Raw genomic sequence first — 18,381 nt, 5'->3', positions numbered from 1 at the left:
ATAAAGCTTACCATCTCTTTAATAAATAACTTTATTATGTACAGCGATAATCAAGTAGGTACAAACAGACAATGTACAACATAATTTACTGTGATTACTTTCAAGAAATCATTTAGAAATATAAAAATATACTTTTTGATAAATAGGTAAAGTTTATTATTATGCTCATTATCATTTGTTATTAACTCACTTTGTTATAAATATGGAAGTAAATTATTAAATAGTACGATTGGATCTTATTCAAGAATATTTATGTTTAGTTTTTTGATGGTACGATAGACATTCTTTTACGTCCATATGTGGTTTTTCCTTTTTCTAGCTTTGGTTTTGGACTCTCTGGTACTCCAAGGTCAACAGCATGCTGAATCGCAAGATTTAACCGCTATAAAATCATTTAGATTTCCAATCACTTTACTCTATGCAGCTATTATCACTTACTGTTGCTAATCTATATTCAAAGTTGTAATTGGAATATGTTAATGTCGTCTCCCAAAGCGATCGAGCTCGCTTGTAGTCTTTTAAGCCCCAACTCGTATTACCACATTCCCTAGTATAGTTTGTGAGCAAAAAAAAAATAAACATGGAAAGAAAGTTGCGTGTATTTACCAGTATGCAAAAGGTACCAACCAGTTTGTATGTTTAAATTTGTTCTTGTTATCAATGATCCAATTGAGATGAATAATGGCATCTTCATGTCGATTCAACGTATTCAACAGAGAGGCCTTCATCAAAAGCAATACACCACGTTGATCATAGTAATCAGGTTTTGCTATACTGGGCATCAGTTCTACCTTGCGAAGATCGTATTCCATCTTTTCACGCTCATAAATTAAGCCCAAGGTAGACTCTACCAATTCCAAGCTCTTTTCGATCGCAGTCTCTGTCATACAGGGAAACACGTTCCAAATGAACAAGATCTCCATGGCAGGCAAACTAAAGTCCAGGTCTTGATAGCCACTCATTTCAAAGAAAGCCGCACGGCTTGTGACAAACTGTTCCACCTGTGAATTACGCTTCTTGTCGACCAGCTTGGGCGATTCAGCAAAGGCCAGGATGGCCTCGGTACGATTTCCAAGCATTTCCACACAGGCGCCATAAAAGTATTTCAGAAAGGCGGGTGAATTGTATTTCGCATGCAGCTCAAGGATACGCACGGCTGCACTGGCCCAATCCAAACCCATGGCTGAATTGAAGGCGATCTCAAAGGTTGCTAGGTACCCGAGTTCAGGCCATTCGGTGTGAGTGACTTCGCTCATGTACACAAAGGATTGTGTAGAGAGGGGCAGATTGCGAGCCAGACGGGACACACGGCCGGCAAAGAATAGGAAGAGAGCCGAGTTTGGGTAATGTTCCTGAGCGTCCAAGAGACACTCGATCGCGGGCTGGATGAGTTCGCGTGTCAGGATTTGGGGCGCAGAAGAAGTGAGGACAATGTAGTAAGAAAGCAACATGAGGGACGCGAGAGGAGATCGGATTCGTTTTCCTTCCAGACAGAGTTTAAGAAGAGCAAACCCCAAATGCTTATCAGCCGTCCAACCAAAGGCGGAAACGATCTTTAGTATCTTGGGCGGTAAAGCAGAAAGAAGAAGATGGACCGAACCAATGCCGAATTGAATGCCAGAGACTGTGTCTTGATCCATGTGCTTGTTGTACTTTTGGCCCATACGCTTGTATTCTTGCCACACAAAACTGTAACTGGTATAAGCTAGAATCGAATTTTTAAAGCTCGTCTGATGCGTCCTTTATCCTTACCTCTTCGAAGGTTCCATCCGGCTTTGATATACCCAACTGTCGTTTCCATCGATAAATACGTTACGGCCATCAACAGTGCACTTTCAGCTTTGATGACATGTGCACGAAGGGCACCATTGGGTAAAAATACTTGGTCTTGCAATTCCCATTTGTTGAGTGGCCTGGTATTAGTTGGAAGATGAGTAGAGTTCGTTCCTATCCAATTGGTAATATAATGAGACACTGTATCCTTGATTGGTTTTTTAGCGGCTGCGGCATCCACTTGTGCATCAGCAAATAAATAAGTTTCTGTCAAGGCAGATAATGCAGATTCTACATCTTTGGGGTTGTATGACTAGAGAGAATTAGGAAAAAAGAGCTTGTTTTATGCTTTCATCGTCTTACAGAAATAGCTACAAAAGAAAATGAGAAATTCATTTCCCGCATTCATTCTTTTTGCGTACCTTTAACAAATGCCATAGAAGATAAACCTAATGCATACAATGGGTCCCTACACCACAAATAATTCAGTAAAAAAATCTTTATAAAACACAAGATAGATTTACTCTTCTGCTTTTGTCTGAAAAACGCTTTTTGCTTCTGAAAATTGATTGTTAAAGAATAAGTGAATACCTTTCAACATATCCTCATCTAAAAAAAAAATGTTGAAGGGTTGATTTCATACGACTCACACCATCATCCATCTTACCATAGGCTTCTTGATCTCTTGGAAACAGTACGTTGGGTCTCACACGACTAAAGTCCACACTAGACAAAGGAACCGATCCTGGATTTTTCTTTGTTTCACTGCTGGACACACGCTCATGAATACCCAAGTCATCCACCACCTTTTCAATATCCTCCAGTGTCATGGTTGAGGTCGGTGCTGTGCCTGGCGTGGGAGGCGTCATGAAATCGGCCATGTTTTCACCTGCAGGGACATCGATCGAGGTACGTACCTGGTCTGTGACGATTTCAAGTGGCTTCAGTGTCTTTGGCTTGGGAGAATCCGGCTCACTCGCGGCTTTCAGGCCCTCGTCGTCACTTTCTTTTGTCACAGACTTTGGATCGTTCGAGGGTTGATGCGTATGATCACCCTTCTCGCTCTCTTTTTCTCTACTGTTCTCGGGATCTTGACTCGTTTCACCAGGAACCGAGCCATTCGATGGTTCTCTGTCTTTCCTTGTTTCTTTTATAGACATCATGTTATCTTGAATCGATTCTGATTCAAAAGTCTGTTCGTCGGCAGCAAAGAACACATCCTCTTCGTCTTCAGTTTCATGTTCTGGTTCCATTAAAGATTTTTCGTGTTTAGTGGTATTGTTGTCAGTCATAGGCTATCAGTTGTAAAGAAGAGAGAGAGGGGGGAGAAAGAAAGAAATAAAACTGGAAAAAAAGAGAGAGAAAAAAGAAATTGGATTTTATGGTTACAGTAAAGTTGATTGTAACCTGGAAAATCCATCATCGTGATTGGACTGATTAAGGGTGTGACCAAAAGTAGAATACATTGTTTCACGAATTAAGAAGCAAATTGTTGTGTAAATAAAAGTAAGTCGTATTTCTTTATTCTATTTAGACTACACAAGGACCATGATGATCACCCTCTTTGCCTTTGACTTTTTCTAATAGACACAAAAAAGGAATGGACGTGATAAAAGTAAAAGGAAAATGACAAAATCTTTTTTAAAAATTAAAGCAGCGCAACGTGGCGCCTTTCTTTTTCAAACAATAGAAAAAAAAATGAGTCCAGCGACTATTGTGAATTCCAGATTGTTACCACCTTATGCATCAGTCCTATTAAGGAATCAGATAACAACCAGAAGTCTATCTTCTCTTCCTCCAGAACCTAGCACTTTGGGTGGTCTAATCACGGTCATTGCGGAAAGACTAGGCATAGGCGAGTAAGTGTAGATGGTTGTAAAATACATTTTTATGCATCTCTACGTTATCACGCAGGTTAGCTACAGGTGGCTTACAGTTGGCTGTCATTGGTGGTAAGATCATGTAAACATGTAAATTAAAAGAAACTAAACCAGTTGGCAACAGGTGCGGTAGCTGGATTCAGATATTTTGGAGGTTATTTTTTTGAATTTTTAAAAAAGAAGACGATTGTGACAGCAGACTTTGATAGTCGAGATGAATCATACAGGTTTTAATAGAGATGAGCGTGAAAAGAATAGGATGTACTCAATCATTTGTTTTCAGTTGGATATTGAATTGGTTGAGTGACCAACCTTACAGTAAAGTCACCTCTCGATTCTCTGTGTCGACAAGTATACTTCGTGTAGGACAGCGTTTACCAGGTGAAGGGCTAGACGCGATCACACAACCCGTTTATTTTCTACCTTCTCCAGGTAAATGAGATACACTGGGATTCAAAACATGGCATTGAACCTATTAAAAGGACTTCATATCTTTATGTATAAGAATCGTTTGGTTTGGTTAAATCGTCAACGACCCGGGAATAATCCTCAGGTAGCCAACAATTCTACTGCGATATTAGAACGAATAGAGATCAGCACCTTTGGACAATCACGGGATTTACTTCAATCTCTCGTGTTTGAGGCACAAAAGAAATACATGGATCGAGACAGGAGTCGAACGGTCGTGTTTGCTGCAGATCAGTATGGTGCCTGGCGAAGGACACGATCACGACCCAAACGTCCGCTGAGTACGGTGGTGATTCCGAGCAATGTGAAGACAACGTTGGTGGACGATGCCCATGAATTCTTAATTTCAGAGCAGTGGTATAGTGATCGAGGTATTCCTTATAGAAGAGGTTATTTGCTCTATGGAACCCCTGGTTCAGGTAAGTACAGACGTAAAAAGAAAAGTGAGGAGAGAAGAAGGAATTTGATTGTTACATAATCAGGCAAAACAAGCTTTGTCTATTCACTCGCAGTAAATAAAAATTAATCTTTCTCCTCCTTGTTATTCATACTTTTCTCGTTAGGGGGAACTTGGTTTAAATATCTATGTGGTTAATCTGAGTAACAAGAGTTTAACGGACGATACATTGGGTGAACTGGTTACAGACACACCAAGCAGGTATATTGTTGCTTATTTTAAAAATTATAAGCTAAACAAATGGCATTAGATGTATTTTATTGATTGAGGATGTTGATGCAGCATTCGTTCAAAGAACAAAAGGAGAAGCTACAACGGGTAACAATGTTACATTTTCAGGCAAGTTCATAAAGTGAGTAAAATACAAGTCACTCATAAGACTGTGTAGGTTTATTGAATGCCATTGATGGTGTTGCAGCTCAAGAAGGTCGTATTTTGTGCATGACTACAAAGTAAAAAGAAAAATATTTCATCAGAATGATAGCTGATATGTGTAAAGTCATATAGAAAATTTGGATGAGGCCCTGATTCGTCCTGGCAGAATCGATGTACGAGTTTGGTTTGGTAATGCAACCCGATCTCAAGCAGAAGAGCTCTTCACCAAATTCTACCCTAATCTTCCTCAAAATTCGCCATTACCTCACTTATTTGCATCCAAAATTCCCATAGAGACCTTCAGTATGGCTCATCTTCAAGGGTTCCTTATGGGACATAAACAACGACCTGAAAGAGCTGTAGAGCTGGTTGACACATGGATCGAAGCACACAACAAGGGCAATGCGACTGAGGTGACAACCGAAGATCTTTAAAAATATAAAAAAAAATAATAATTTATTGTTGAGTTTGTCTCTTTTTGAATTCTTCAACAATTTTATCTGAAGAAGAGGATCCAATACGTGTAGCACCCAAACTCAAAAATTCAAGGACTTGATCCAGTGTTTTGATACCACCAGAAGCCTTGACTTCCATACTTTCAGGTACACTTGCCTTCATCAACTTGATGTGTTCAACAGTAGCACCTGCAGAGGCAAATCCAGTGGATGTCTTTACGAACTCTGCACCTGCTGCTTGAGAGATTTCACAAGCCTTGACGATTTGTTCATTTGTAAGATAAGCAGTTTCAAAGATGATCTTGAACGAGACATCCTTGTTCTTTGTGCGACAGGCCTTCATGATCTCTTCTAATTCTTGCTGTACCTCGGCGTAAAGACCTGAACGCAAGTGGCCAATGTTGATCACAATGTCGAGTTCAATCGCACCGTCTTCGACTGTCTGAAGTGCCTCAGCTACCTTGGCAGAGGTGGGTGAGTTGCCGTGAGGAAAAGAGATGACAGTGCCGACCATGACATTCGAGCCCTGGAGTAATTCACTGGCTTGCTTCACGTCGCAAGGCTTGACACAGACAGAGGCGACATTGTATTCACGAGCCAATTGACAACCTTGAACGACGTCCTCTGTTGTCTGGTCAGGACGAAGAATAGCGTGATCAAAAACTTTGGCGAGTGATTCAGCAGTAAGGGTCTTGACTTCAATAACTGTCATTGTGTTTCAATGGAAAAAAAAAAAAAAGTAAAAAAAAGGAAACGGAAAAGGGCAGGCGTTTACATAAGTCACAAAGTGGTTACACAATGGTAATGCAAGCGGGAAAATAGAGGGGGATTATACCCTCTCTGTTCTTGTGTAAAATGTAAGCTTACTGTAAGAATAATTTTTTCAATAAATACGAATCAGCTTACTCTCGCTTCATGTTGGATTGCGTACCAGAATATGTTCTGATGGTTTTGTGTACCTTGTTCTCCTGATAAATCAATGGTATTCATTTGTCCAGTTAACTGAGTTTTTATTTAAAATAAACCCAAGACATGAGATTAATGGGTTCAATCCCATTCTTCTCTTTAACAACCATGCTGACTGAATAGAGAAAGTAAATATGGCAAAAGTGACTGTATTAGTTACACAAAAACTCTCTACCTTTCACTTCCTCTTTTGCCAAAATAAAGAAATTCCTTGTTCAATTTGTTGAGATTGCTTGGCTTTGTCCTTTGCCTAGGCGCCCGCTTTTTTTTTAATTGAAGGCAAATAAGTTGAAATGGGTGAGCATTGATGAAAAAAAAAAAAATATAGCACTTTGTGTACTGCGATGTAAATATGAATATGAATATCCAGTCGGAGACCACATTCGTTCATTTACCTTTACCGCATCAAGTGCGTGTTATTAGGTGTAAATAATACATAAATATTGATACATCACATTTATTCTAAACATCTTAATCACTTGCACTACAAGTCTTTGATAAAGAAAAAGAGCTATGAGATGACAATGGTACAGAAAGAGGAAATATTAGAAAAGGATAAACATTGTTTTGCTTGACTATTCTATAGATTATCAACCATGTTGCCAGGTAAGATCAATAGGCATTGATTGCTAAAAAAAAATACAGGTTCTTTTAAAAGAGGTCTATTAAAGCGTATCTTATTCTGTACACAAGATAAACTGCAACACCAAAAAAAGGAATCAAGATGCTGACAACAATATTGATTGTAGAGCATAAAAAGCGCTTTAAAAAGGGTAGCTGATGGCACCTAAATAAGCTTTTGTTTCTCAATTCAAGTTGAGACTTTGGCATTCATCTGTCATCCAACCCGCCTTGTTGTTATTAATAACTTTAGAGCACAAGAATACATTTACTATGAAACACCATTGTTTATTGAAATATTTGATCTAATAGCGTATCCAGCATCTGTGCATCTTATTCTGGTAATACTAAAATGATATTTAGTATAGATTTGGTCTCCGATGTAACAATGAACAAAGAAGTTTGCTTTATTGTCCTTGATTTCTTTAACTTGATACCTAATTACAAAGATCTAAAAGAGCTTCTTTGGTGAAATAATATAATCATAATACTATACAGAGAAACAAATGGTTCCTGTGAATAGTAATACTCTCAACCTCTAAAAAGTAATTGTTGATAATTTGCTATCCCAAAATGAAGTCAATGTGTTCAGCAGGTATCAAATTATGAATGATACAAGGTATCTGGAAGTATTCGATTGCAGATATAGTTTATTCAAAAATCAAAATAGCTTATCTTTATTCTTTTATTGTCATTAAATAGAATGTTTTTATATCATCGTTAGGTCTTCTGCGGCTATTAACGTTATAAACAGGCATACAGCATAAAGCAATTAAATCTATAAACAATAACTAATTCAGTAACTACAACACCGTTTGCAAGTAGATTTATCTTCATGTCTTATTATTACGTATGCTTTTTTTCAAATACACTAGTGCTCCGTCTATGCAGTGCCACTATGTTAATATAGGATCAGTTAAATCATCCTTATATCAGATACCTATGTCAGCCATATCATCAATTCGCCTCATCATTACATTCTTTGCAGAAGAACACACGTATTGCTTTTTCACTAGTCGGTCTCTTTTTTTTTAAAGGAAATAGAACTCGCTCTTTATCTTGCAACTGGACCAACAATCGGAATATGAAAACAGTACGCATAAAATGATATAGAATCTAATTTTTATCAATGGTATCGAGAACCTCCAAACTATAACATATAATATGGTGACAAGACAAGAACAGGCATGCGATAAATGAGAATCAAAAGGTAATGATAAAAGTTACCCTTGCAAGAATTTGTCTGTGTGACAATTTCTGTTGAAAGAAGTGATCACTTGTACAAACAAGAAGATACGAGTTTAAAAGATAGATTTCTTTGTTGTCATGTATTGCTTTTTGGAGTAAAGTTATACATTCTTGTAGTGGACTTACCCGTAAAACTACTGCGTATCTAAAGTAATTGGAATACTGTTTTTAGTTATAAAAGTATGTCATGGGTGATAAGATCAAAAAAGTATCGATTGATTGAATAGAAAAGTATTGTTAAAAAAAAAAAAAAAAAAAAAAAAGAAGCGATAGAGCATTCAATTCTTATTGATCCTAGCGTTCAAAATAAACCTAAATGTCGAATGATATTTTTTGCTTATTTTTAAACTATTAATCCGCTCAAAAGGACATTATAATTTTGTAATCTAGGCTCGTGGCAAGCATTAATATTTATGTATTAACAGTTGATTTTATAAAATTGGACAAATTCTTATTTTGCTTTAGTCATTGTCTGACTTCCATTTTTTTATGCCATCTTCTATAATGAGGAATATTGAAGCGTAAAAAAAAGTAAAGCAAAAAGAAAGAAAAAAAGCAAGCTCAGTCATTTCAAAGGTAAGAAAGGAGATTATTAAGACTGATGCTAGATGATTAAGTTGTAAAGAAATCATAAGCTAAAATCATGCTTTAAAAGTTTTTTTTTGCAAATCTTTGTTGAATCAATATGATGCAATATTTAGAAGACTCTTAAAGGGGAATTTCATTTAAAAATTGAACCAAGCATTAAAGGGTTGACAACCAAGCTTGCACCATTTGCTGATAAATAATCATATAATCAATAAAGACTTAGTAATATTTTTACACTAAATTATAATTATTCGAGTTGATAATAAAAAGGAAATGGTTCAAAATAAGGTAATGGTATCCTGTTCAACATGAAGAGGTATTTTTTTTCTATTTAAAAAAGGCTATTCAAAATATGCGGCAACTTAAAATGTGGTGCTTATTTTCTCCTTTTTTTTTCACTCTCTTTTTCTTTTGTAATTAAAATATAAAATGAGTTCTGTTAGTGAATATGACGACGATGAATATATGGTATTTATTAACTAATTAAGTCCCTTCTTTCTTTATTTACATCAAATACATAGTATGAAGACGATTCTGATTTTGACAACTCAATGAGTGGTAAAGAAATAATGTAGGTTTTTCTTTTCATTTTTCATTTTTTCTTTTAATTCAAATATTAAATGAATGCAAATATTTATAGTAAACAAAATACTGTAATGTACTAAAGACAACAACAAAAAAGAAAGTGAAGACTATGAACATGAAGAAGGCTTATTTTCAGAGAAGCGACAAAGGAAAACATATGAAGTTGATCACCAAGTACTTGATTCTAACAATTTAAAAGCTAAACAAGATACAGAAATATCACAGGTTTCCATGATTTTAGGTAAAAAGAAATATAGCACTTTTAGAAGAAGAAAAAATAGCTCATTTAATCGAGTATAGGCCTATCACCAGAGGATGCAGCCACCTTACTGCGCTATTTCCGTTGGAACAAGGAAAAATTATTTGAACAATACATGGATTCATCTGAAAAGGTGTTACAACAAGCAGGTGTATCATCTGCCACCACCAATCGATGCTTCAAGTTGGCAACCGAGTTAAATAATTTCATGTGCGATATCTGCTGCGACGACTCCCCAGACATTGAAACGATATGTCTTTCCTGTGAACACAGGTTCTGTAAGAATTGTTATACCCAATACCTTTATCAAAAAATCAGAGAAGAAGGAGAGAGCAGAAGAATACAATGTCCAGAAAGCGATTGTACACTGATTGTAGATGAAAAGACAGTCGAGTTATTGGTAGACGATGTTACTTACTCAAAATATCGGGAATTACTCAATAGAACCTTTGTGGATGACAATGACTTCTTGAGATGGTGCCCTGCTCCTGACTGTGAATATGCCATTGAATGCAATATTCCGAGTACATCATTAACCTCAGTTGTACCCTCTGTTGAGTGCAAGTGCTCTCTTAGGTTTTGCTTTGGCTGTGGATTGGATGATCATCAACCGTGTATTTGTGTACTTGTAAAAAAATGGTTAAAGAAATGTAAAGATGATTCTGAGACTGCCAATTGGATCTCTGCCCATACAAAGGAATGTCCTAAATGTCACTCAACTATTGAAAAAAATGGTGGCTGTAACCACATGACTTGCAGAAAATGTAGATATGAGTTTTGTTGGGTTTGTATGGGTCCTTGGTCAGAACACGGTACTTCTTGGTATAATTGTAACAGATTCGATGAAAAGAGTAGTGCAGAAGCAAGGGATAGTCAAACTCAATCAAGAGTCAGCTTAGAAAGATACCTTCATGTAAAGATATATTATTTTATATAGCAATGTTCTAATCTCTCATTTAGTATTATAATCGCTATGCAAATCATGAACATTCTGCTAAACTAGATCAAGAATTATATCAAAAGACTGAAAAGAAAATGGAAGAAATGCAGCAAACAAGTGATCTTTCATGGATTGAAGTGCAATTCCTTAAAAAGGCAGTTGATGTGACCGTACAGTGCAGAACCACACTAAAATGGACTTATGCATTTGCCTTTTACCTTGCAAAAACAAATGAAACAGAGCTATTTGAGGTAGAAAAAAAAAAGAAAAAGAGATAAATGAACCATGCTTATGTTTTAAATTAGGACAATCAAAGGGATTTGGAAATGGCTACAGAACAACTAAGTGAATTATTAGAAAAACCATTAGATCCTGATCCAGAAAAGATTGCTAAATTGAGACAAGCTGTGCTAGACAAGACTGTTTATGTTAAATTAAGAAGAGAAATATTATTGGAAGACACAGCAAAGGGCTTACAAGAAGGAAGATGGTCGTATTTTATTGATCTCAAATAAAGCCATGTGTACTTTGTTAAAATAAATAAATAAAAATGAATATGCAAAAAGTTTTGAGCTGTCTTTTTTACTTGACTTATGATATGGCGCCAATCTTAAAAGAAGAGCAAGAGATATACCAACAAAACCTTTAAGCTTCCTTCGTAGTAAAGATTTACGTTTCATTTCAGAATAACAAACAAGCTGCCGATATCGAAATGTTCCTTCTTCTTGCCTGTTTACCCTTCACAAAGATGGAGAATACCAAATTGATTGTTTCAAATTGAGCACGTCCTCACTATATAGAGCAAGCTGATTATTCAAGCTTGATCCAGATCTCATTTATATCAGTCATTCATGTATACTATTCATGGTTATTCTTGAAAAGAAACTAATTGTATCTAGAGCATATTGTTTATCTTTGGTGTGTTACGTGTAATATAAGTAATTATAACAAATATAGTTTTTGCAAGCTTCGTTAAATTAACAAAGAAAAGAGGATTAAAAGATTAAAATGTCTATCGAACATCGTCTTTCCAAAAATAAACAAAATAAATGATGATTTGATAATTTAATAAGCATCAACCTCATGTTAACCACAAGTGAACAATAGGACAAGTTTTAAAAATCTTTCTGAGTTCTAATAGAGTCATTTTTGTACATTGTTCCCCCCTTCCCACTCATGTCTATTTCTCTTCTTTTTCTTGTTTTTATCAGTTATTGTTGGCTTGTTCAGCAAGAATAGAAAAAGTTTGAAATAAGCTCTTTTTATTATTTATAAAAGAAAACGCATAAAAAGGCTGGAAAATATCAATGTCTTCTCCAGCAGCTTCATCACAAAATTTATCATCGCCAAGAACTTCTTCTGTTGCCTCCAGCAATGTATTTGTTATTAATGCCCTCGAGAAAATTTCAAATTCTAAAGAGGCTCGGCGCAACAAGTCTCTAAAAGAGGCTGTCAGCACAGCTCTCAGTAAGATTCAAAAGAAAAACACATTCCAAAGAAGCTTCTCTTCTTCCCTCCTCCTTTTTTTCTCTTACACAGTTTTTATATAGACATGTTGAAAAATAATGAACCTGCACCTGAAGGCCAAACTCGGTAAGAAACTCCTTCTCGCTTTATTCAATTCAGCTATTGACTTTTAAAAAAAGATCCTCTGTTATTCTGATTGCACTTCAAGCAGCTATTGATACACGTTCAGCCAACTTAATGACCATATCACTCGATTGTCTTGGTAAATTTATCACTTATAATTATGTAGCCGATATGGAGGATGAGGTAGCACAGACGCAAGTAATGGAAAAAGTCGTAGACGGTATTTGCGATTGCTTTATAGGTGAAGAAACAGACAAGAAGGTTCAGTTACAGATTATCAAAGCATTATTGGATGCTGTTTATTCCACAAGCAATCCTCTTCATCTATCTGCTTTACTCAAAGCTGTCAGAACAACCTATAACATCTTTTTACTGTCTCGAAATAATGATAATCAAAGTGTGGCTCAGATTACAATGACTCAAATGGTCGATCATATCTTTAGAAGAGTCAAGTTGAACCCGAATGTACCGCCAAAACAAGAAGAACAGCAACAACAACAACAGCAGCAGCAGGAAGAACAGCAGGAAGAACAGCAGCAGCAAGAAGTAAAAGAGAATGGCACAGGAGAGGTGGAGGAAAATAGTGAGAATGTGCAAATGGAAACAGAAGATTACCAGCAGCAGATTATCGTGGAAGCAAATATGGCAAGAACTGAAATGAATCATAAACTGCCTAGTGGGAAAAATAGCAAAGACAACTACCAAGATATTCTTAAGGATACTGCAAACATGTTTCAAGAGGAAGAGGAGAATGCAGTGAATGCAGGTACGAGCGATATGGCTGCTGATAGGAATGACCACAGTCAGAATAGTACGCCCACTATCTTGAATCACGATGAACAGTAAGCAATCATTTGTTCTTTATTACAATTGAAGACTAACGGAAATGATAGAGCTGCCTCTGACAACAGAGGTTCATTTGAAAATGAGGGCATCCAAAAGGAAGATTCAGAAACAGAAGCAGACTTGTATATCAAAGATGCCATCTTAGTCTTTAGAGCATTGTGTAAACTCTCAAAAAAGTCAATACACTCTGAATGGTAGAAAGGATTATAGAGAGAAAGAGATTAGACGAGATACTTATTCTTTTATCTTAGGGGAAATGACATGAGGTCTTATTCTATGCGTTCCAAGTTGCTATCACTACACTTAATTTTGACCATCATGATGTCACATATGGACGTCTTCACTTCAAGCCAAATCTTCTTTTCATCAGCAGTACCAGATTCTAACGGACACAGATCCAATCCATTCATCTTAGAAATCAAGCAGTACCTCTGTCCTAGCTTAGGTAGAAATGCATTCTCTGTCGTACCCCAAGTATTTGACATTACACATGAAATACTTTGGATTGTTGTCCAAGGCTTACGTGTTTATTTAAAAAACGAAATTGAAATATTTTTCAAAGAGATTGTACTAAAGATATTGGAAATGCGAAACGCCTCTAATCGACAGCGATTTTCACTACTCAGAGGATTACTTAGGATCACTGAGGATCCTCAGACATTGGTCGACATTTACATCAATTATGATTGTGATGGTGAGGCTTTGGATAACATCTATGAACGTCTTGTTCATGTGCTTTCAAAAATCACAACTTCGCATCAACACCAGGTACCCAATGGTAAGGACTATGATCATACGCCTCCTGAAGCAGCAGGTACCCAACACTCTAGCATCCATGCTCACTCTGTCGTCATTCCTCCTCCCTTGACAACCGCTACTATCTTGCACAACGATAAACAAATTCAAACAACAGCGATGCCTGAATCAGCCATTCGGTTCAAATCACTCGAGTGTCTGGTCGCCGTCCTTCGCTCCTTAGTTGGTTGGTATACTAATAACTCGGTGAGTATCACAGCTGGTGCAGCCAAAAAGGATGAAGATACACCACGGGAGAGCGAAGACCAGCTGGGCTCCATGGTCGAGCGCCTTTCCTCTTCCAATGAATCCTCCTCAGCCTTAAGCAACAACAACAGCAATTCACGCTTGGATGATCCAGAGACCTTTGAAAACTCAAAACACCGTAAACAACTTCTTCAGGAAGGCATACGGCAATTCAATTGGAAGCCAAAGAAGGGTATTGCATTTTTATCTGAACATGGATTTTTGGGAAACAGTGATCCCCGTGATATTGCGATATTCTTGCTGAATACAGATTCATTGAATAAGACGGTTATTGGTGAATATCTTGGTGAACAGTAAGTATATAAAACAGTGTTCATGTCAATAACAAGCGCGTTAAAAATAATGATGTGCGTAGTGAAGCAGAAAATGTGGCCATTATGCATGCTTTTGTAGATGAAATGGACTTTTCAGACATGAACTTTACAGATGCTCTTCGATCTTTTCTTCAGACCTTTAGATTACCAGGAGAGAGTCAAAAGATTGATCGATTTATGCTTAAATTTGCAGAAAGATATGTCCACGGCAATCCTTCTGTGTTTGCTAGTGCAGGTAGACAAACGATGCATAAAAAAGAAGAACAGAAACTAAAAAAAAGAGAAATTTAGAAACTGCCTATGTACTTGCTTTTTCAGTAATCATGCTCAACACAGATCTTCACAGCCCGCAAGTGAAGCGACGTATGACACTGGATGACTTTTTACGAAATAATCGTGGTATTGATGATGGAGCTGATATTCCAAGAGAGCTATTGGAAGGCGTTTTTGAAGAGATTCAGAATAATGAAATCAAGATGAAAGATGAAGTAGAGGCAGCAAATGAGGCAGCCCTTGTCACTAGCGCAAGCCCTGGTGTGCTCGGCATGAGTGGCATTCAGAACGCGCTCGTGAATGCGGGTATTACGCGTGATGTACGTCGAGAGGCATACCAGGCAGCGATTGAGGAGATGGGATCTAAAACTGAAGCATTATTTCGCAGTGTGTTAACCAGTCGTCGTCGAGCAGGCGAGAATGACACGATCACTTTTTACTCGGCTTCTCATGTGGAACATATCCGTCCGATGTTTGAGGTAGCCTGGATGGCCTTCTTGGCTGGTATCTCTGCTCCACTTCAAGAATCGGATGATTTAGATACTGTCAACCTTTGTCTAGAAGGGTTCAAACACGCGATCCGTATCATCTGTCTGTTTCACACTGTCCAGTCTGAGGATGTCGACCTTCAACGAGACGCGTTTGTGACCACTTTGACGAAATTTACGTTTTTGACAAATTTGAATGAAATGAAGCCAAAGAACGTGGAAGCCATACGAACCTTGCTTGAAGTCGCGGCAGTAGATGGTAACTACTTGAAGGGCTCTTGGAAGGAGATTCTATCGACTGTGAGTCAGTTGGAACGATTTCAGTTGATTACGAGTGGACTTGATACAGGACACGCGGCTGATGCTGTCAACTACAGAAGACAAGCTTCAGTAGATATCGGACGTCGTACGTCTACTATGGGAACCCGCAGCCGTATGATAAGTTCTGGAAGAACCAATACGCAGTTATCGCTTACAGAAGAAGTCACCACAGCCAGCTCATCACAATCATTAGTCCTTGCCGTAGATCGATTGTTCACATCAACTGTTAATTTAAATGGGGTAAAAATAATAAGAATGATTTCTTTTGTTGTACCATTAACTTTCTTTTTATTTCAAAAGGATGCAATTGTTGATTTTGTACGTGCTCTATGTGAGGCCTCCTGGGAAGAGATTGTATCGTCTGCCCATATGGAACATCCAAGAATGTACAGCTTACAAAAGCTTGTCGAAATCTCTTACTACAACATGAATCGTATTCGTATGGAATGGTCCAACATCTGGGCCATTTTAGGTGAACACTACAACAAAGTTGGCTGCCAATCTAATTTCAACGTTGCCTTCTTTGCATTGGACTCACTCCGTCAATTGGCAATGAAATTTTTGGAAAAGGAAGAGTTGCCCCACTTTAAGTTTCAAAAGGATTTCTTGATGCCCTTTAGAGAAGTGTTGGCCAATAATCCTGATGTGGCCATCAAGGACATGGTCCTCCGTTGCTTATCACAAATGATCCAAGCTCGACCTCATCACCTTCGATCGGCTTGGAAGACGATGCTGTCGGTCTTTGCTACAGGTGCCTGTGAGACTTCGGAATCGATTGTACACATGACCTATGATATAGTTCGCAGTATTACGAATGAGCGCTTTGGAGATATTGTAGCCAACGGTACCTTTCCTGACTACATTTCCTGCCTTGTGGAGTTCTCAAAGAACAAAAAGTTTCAAAAGATCAGTTTACCTGCACTGGACATGATCAAGGCTACAATACCAAAAATGCTTGACGTGGCCAACACATCAGAAGAAGTTACAGATGGACAGACAAACAACAAGGATGACTTTTTGGTGAAGTTTTGGTTTGCTGTACTTTATGGATTAAAAGAAATCGTGATGCAAAGTGATGATGTGGAGGTTCGCAAGCGCGCATTGGAATACTTGTTTGAAACTCTCAAGAAACACGGTTCTTCTTATACTGCTGAATTCTGGACAACTGTCACTCGTCAGATTGTGTTCCCCTTGTTCGACGATTTGAAGAATGGGGCGAATGGTAGAAGACAGATGTCGGCAGAAGACTACAGTGTTTGGTTATCTACTACGATGATTGAAGCGCTTCGAAATGTAGTTGATTTATATACCTTTTACTTTGATAACATGAGAGAGATGATGGTTCACGTTCTGAACCTGTTTAGCATGTGTATCACTCAGGGTAAATTATAGGATAATGAAAAAGAGAGTAATGAATATTGATGCTTTTATAAAGACAATGATACGCTAGCACATATCGGGTGTGAATGTTTGGATCAATATATTAAATCAAACGTGGAAAAGTTTGATGAAAGCTGTTGGACTTTAGTGACAGAATCATTTAAAGAATTATTTGAAAAAACTACAGCTTATGGATTGTTTGATGATACAACAGATTTAGTGGACAAAGTAAAGAGATTGTCTGCTGGAGGTAATACATATAAAGCAAATAGGAATGCATACAGGATACTCATGTACTTGACATAGCTCAAAATGGAGATAGTAACGAAGTGTCTTTAAGTGCTGAGGTCAGCGATGAACGACAGACAAAGTTTCAACAAGTGATTGTAAAGTGTGTATTGCAGCTGATGCTCATTCAAACGGTCAATGATTTATTGGCAAAGGATGTCGTATACTGTGCATACCCAGCTTTACATCTTATGGAACTAATGGGATGTCTTGGAAAATCATTCCATTTTGCTAAAAAGTTCAATATGAACAATGATTTAAGAATGGCCTTATTCCGTTTTGGTAAAGTCGACTTTCTAGGTCTTACACTATTTTATATTAATTCAAGTTCAAATAGGATTCATGAAGCAGCTTCCTAATTTATTGAAGCAAGAGACCTCAAGTGGTGGATGTTATGTATCTGTATTGATGAGAATGTATGCTAATTTGGAGAACATTGATGACAGAGACAGTCAAAAAGAAGAAATTGAAAACATTTTGATACCGTAAAGTATAGAAATGGGCTTTATTGTGTCTTACTCATGCATTTCGTTTATAGACTTTGTAATGAAATATTTACTTTATATGCTGAACTCGATCATGAAACTAAACCCAAGAATATTGCTGCTTGGACACCTGTTGTTGTAAATATATTAAATGGTTTAGCACAGTTACAAGATGAAGATGTAAGTTTTATTTGATAGCAATCTCTCTTTTAACCTGTGTATTTAGTTTTTGAAACATGTACCTCAATTTTACTCACCTTCTGTTGAACTACTGGGACAAGAAAACTTACTATCAGAGATTCGTCTTGCACTACGTACTTTACTAATTCGTATTGGAAAGTCTTATCATATTACAAAAGTATAATAATAAATTATAGATATTTATTTTATAAGTCATTAGCTTTATGAAACCCTTTTTTTATGAGATAGCTCTGGCCTTTCTATTTTATAGCTTCAAGGATGAAGGTTCATTAGAAAGTGGTTGATGGCTTGATAACCACACTCTCTAGTCTACTTCTTCTTATCAATTTGAACATTCATAAAGAAGCTGTTGTTTTATAGCAGTTTAACAAATCTGCTTCGATCAGTAACTCAGCAGTCATGCTCTCGTTTTGTATACTTTAAAATTATAGACAGTAATATTACTATAAAAATAAAGCTTAGCATTTTTTACATCATTTGTCACAAGTGTGCTTGTTTTGTGGTAAAACAAATATTTT

The 18,381-nt window shown here is 37.1% G+C and overlaps 5 protein-coding genes across 5 annotated transcripts; 3 read left to right on the top strand and 2 right to left on the bottom strand.

Annotated features, from left to right (window-relative positions):
- Positions 1–256: 256 nt before the first annotated feature.
- RO3G_13043 (uncharacterized protein) lies at positions 257–3,065 on the bottom strand (the record flags this gene model as incomplete). Its single annotated transcript, XM_067667627.1, has 7 exons — positions 257–382; positions 439–547; positions 607–1,705; positions 1,753–2,064; positions 2,196–2,242; positions 2,298–2,382; positions 2,441–3,065. The coding sequence occupies 7 exons, from the start codon at positions 3,063–3,065 to the stop codon at positions 257–259; spliced, it is 2,403 nt and encodes an 800-aa protein (XP_067523728.1).
- Positions 3,066–3,471: 406 nt separating this feature from the next.
- Positions 3,472–4,716, top strand: RO3G_13042 (uncharacterized protein; the record flags this gene model as incomplete). Its single annotated transcript, XM_067667626.1, has 5 exons — positions 3,472–3,632; positions 3,688–3,725; positions 3,891–4,085; positions 4,235–4,540; positions 4,685–4,716. 5 exons carry the CDS (start codon positions 3,472–3,474, stop codon positions 4,714–4,716), a joined length of 732 nt encoding a protein of 243 aa, XP_067523727.1.
- A 693-nt stretch (positions 4,717–5,409) lies between these two features.
- Positions 5,410–6,120, bottom strand: RO3G_13041 (deoxyribose-phosphate aldolase; the record flags this gene model as incomplete). The annotated part of the gene is made up of 1 exon (XM_067667625.1): positions 5,410–6,120. One exon carries the CDS (start codon positions 6,118–6,120, stop codon positions 5,410–5,412), a length of 711 nt encoding a protein of 236 aa, XP_067523726.1.
- Positions 6,121–9,260: 3,140 nt separating this feature from the next.
- On the top strand, positions 9,261–11,130 carry RO3G_13040 (uncharacterized protein; the record flags this gene model as incomplete). Its single annotated transcript, XM_067667624.1, has 7 exons — positions 9,261–9,299; positions 9,353–9,389; positions 9,499–9,657; positions 9,717–9,953; positions 10,053–10,588; positions 10,636–10,866; positions 10,921–11,130. The coding sequence occupies 7 exons, from the start codon at positions 9,261–9,263 to the stop codon at positions 11,128–11,130; spliced, it is 1,449 nt and encodes a 482-aa protein (XP_067523725.1).
- A 792-nt stretch (positions 11,131–11,922) lies between these two features.
- RO3G_13039 (uncharacterized protein) lies at positions 11,923–18,026 on the top strand (the record flags this gene model as incomplete). Its single annotated transcript, XM_067667623.1, has 13 exons — positions 11,923–12,082; positions 12,166–12,208; positions 12,262–13,047; positions 13,099–13,245; positions 13,303–14,406; positions 14,469–14,662; positions 14,746–15,749; positions 15,810–16,890; positions 16,945–17,139; positions 17,196–17,459; positions 17,515–17,662; positions 17,716–17,842; positions 17,889–18,026. The coding sequence occupies 13 exons, from the start codon at positions 11,923–11,925 to the stop codon at positions 18,024–18,026; spliced, it is 5,391 nt and encodes a 1,796-aa protein (XP_067523724.1).
- Between the last annotated feature and the right edge of the window lie 355 nt (positions 18,027–18,381).

Source organism: Rhizopus delemar, genomic scaffold, assembly GCF_000149305.1.
Source record: "Rhizopus delemar RA 99-880 supercont3.11 genomic scaffold, whole genome shotgun sequence".
NCBI classification, from domain to species: domain Eukaryota; kingdom Fungi; phylum Mucoromycota; class Mucoromycetes; order Mucorales; family Rhizopodaceae; genus Rhizopus; species Rhizopus delemar.
This window is presented reverse-complemented; position numbering and strand designations above follow the sequence as displayed.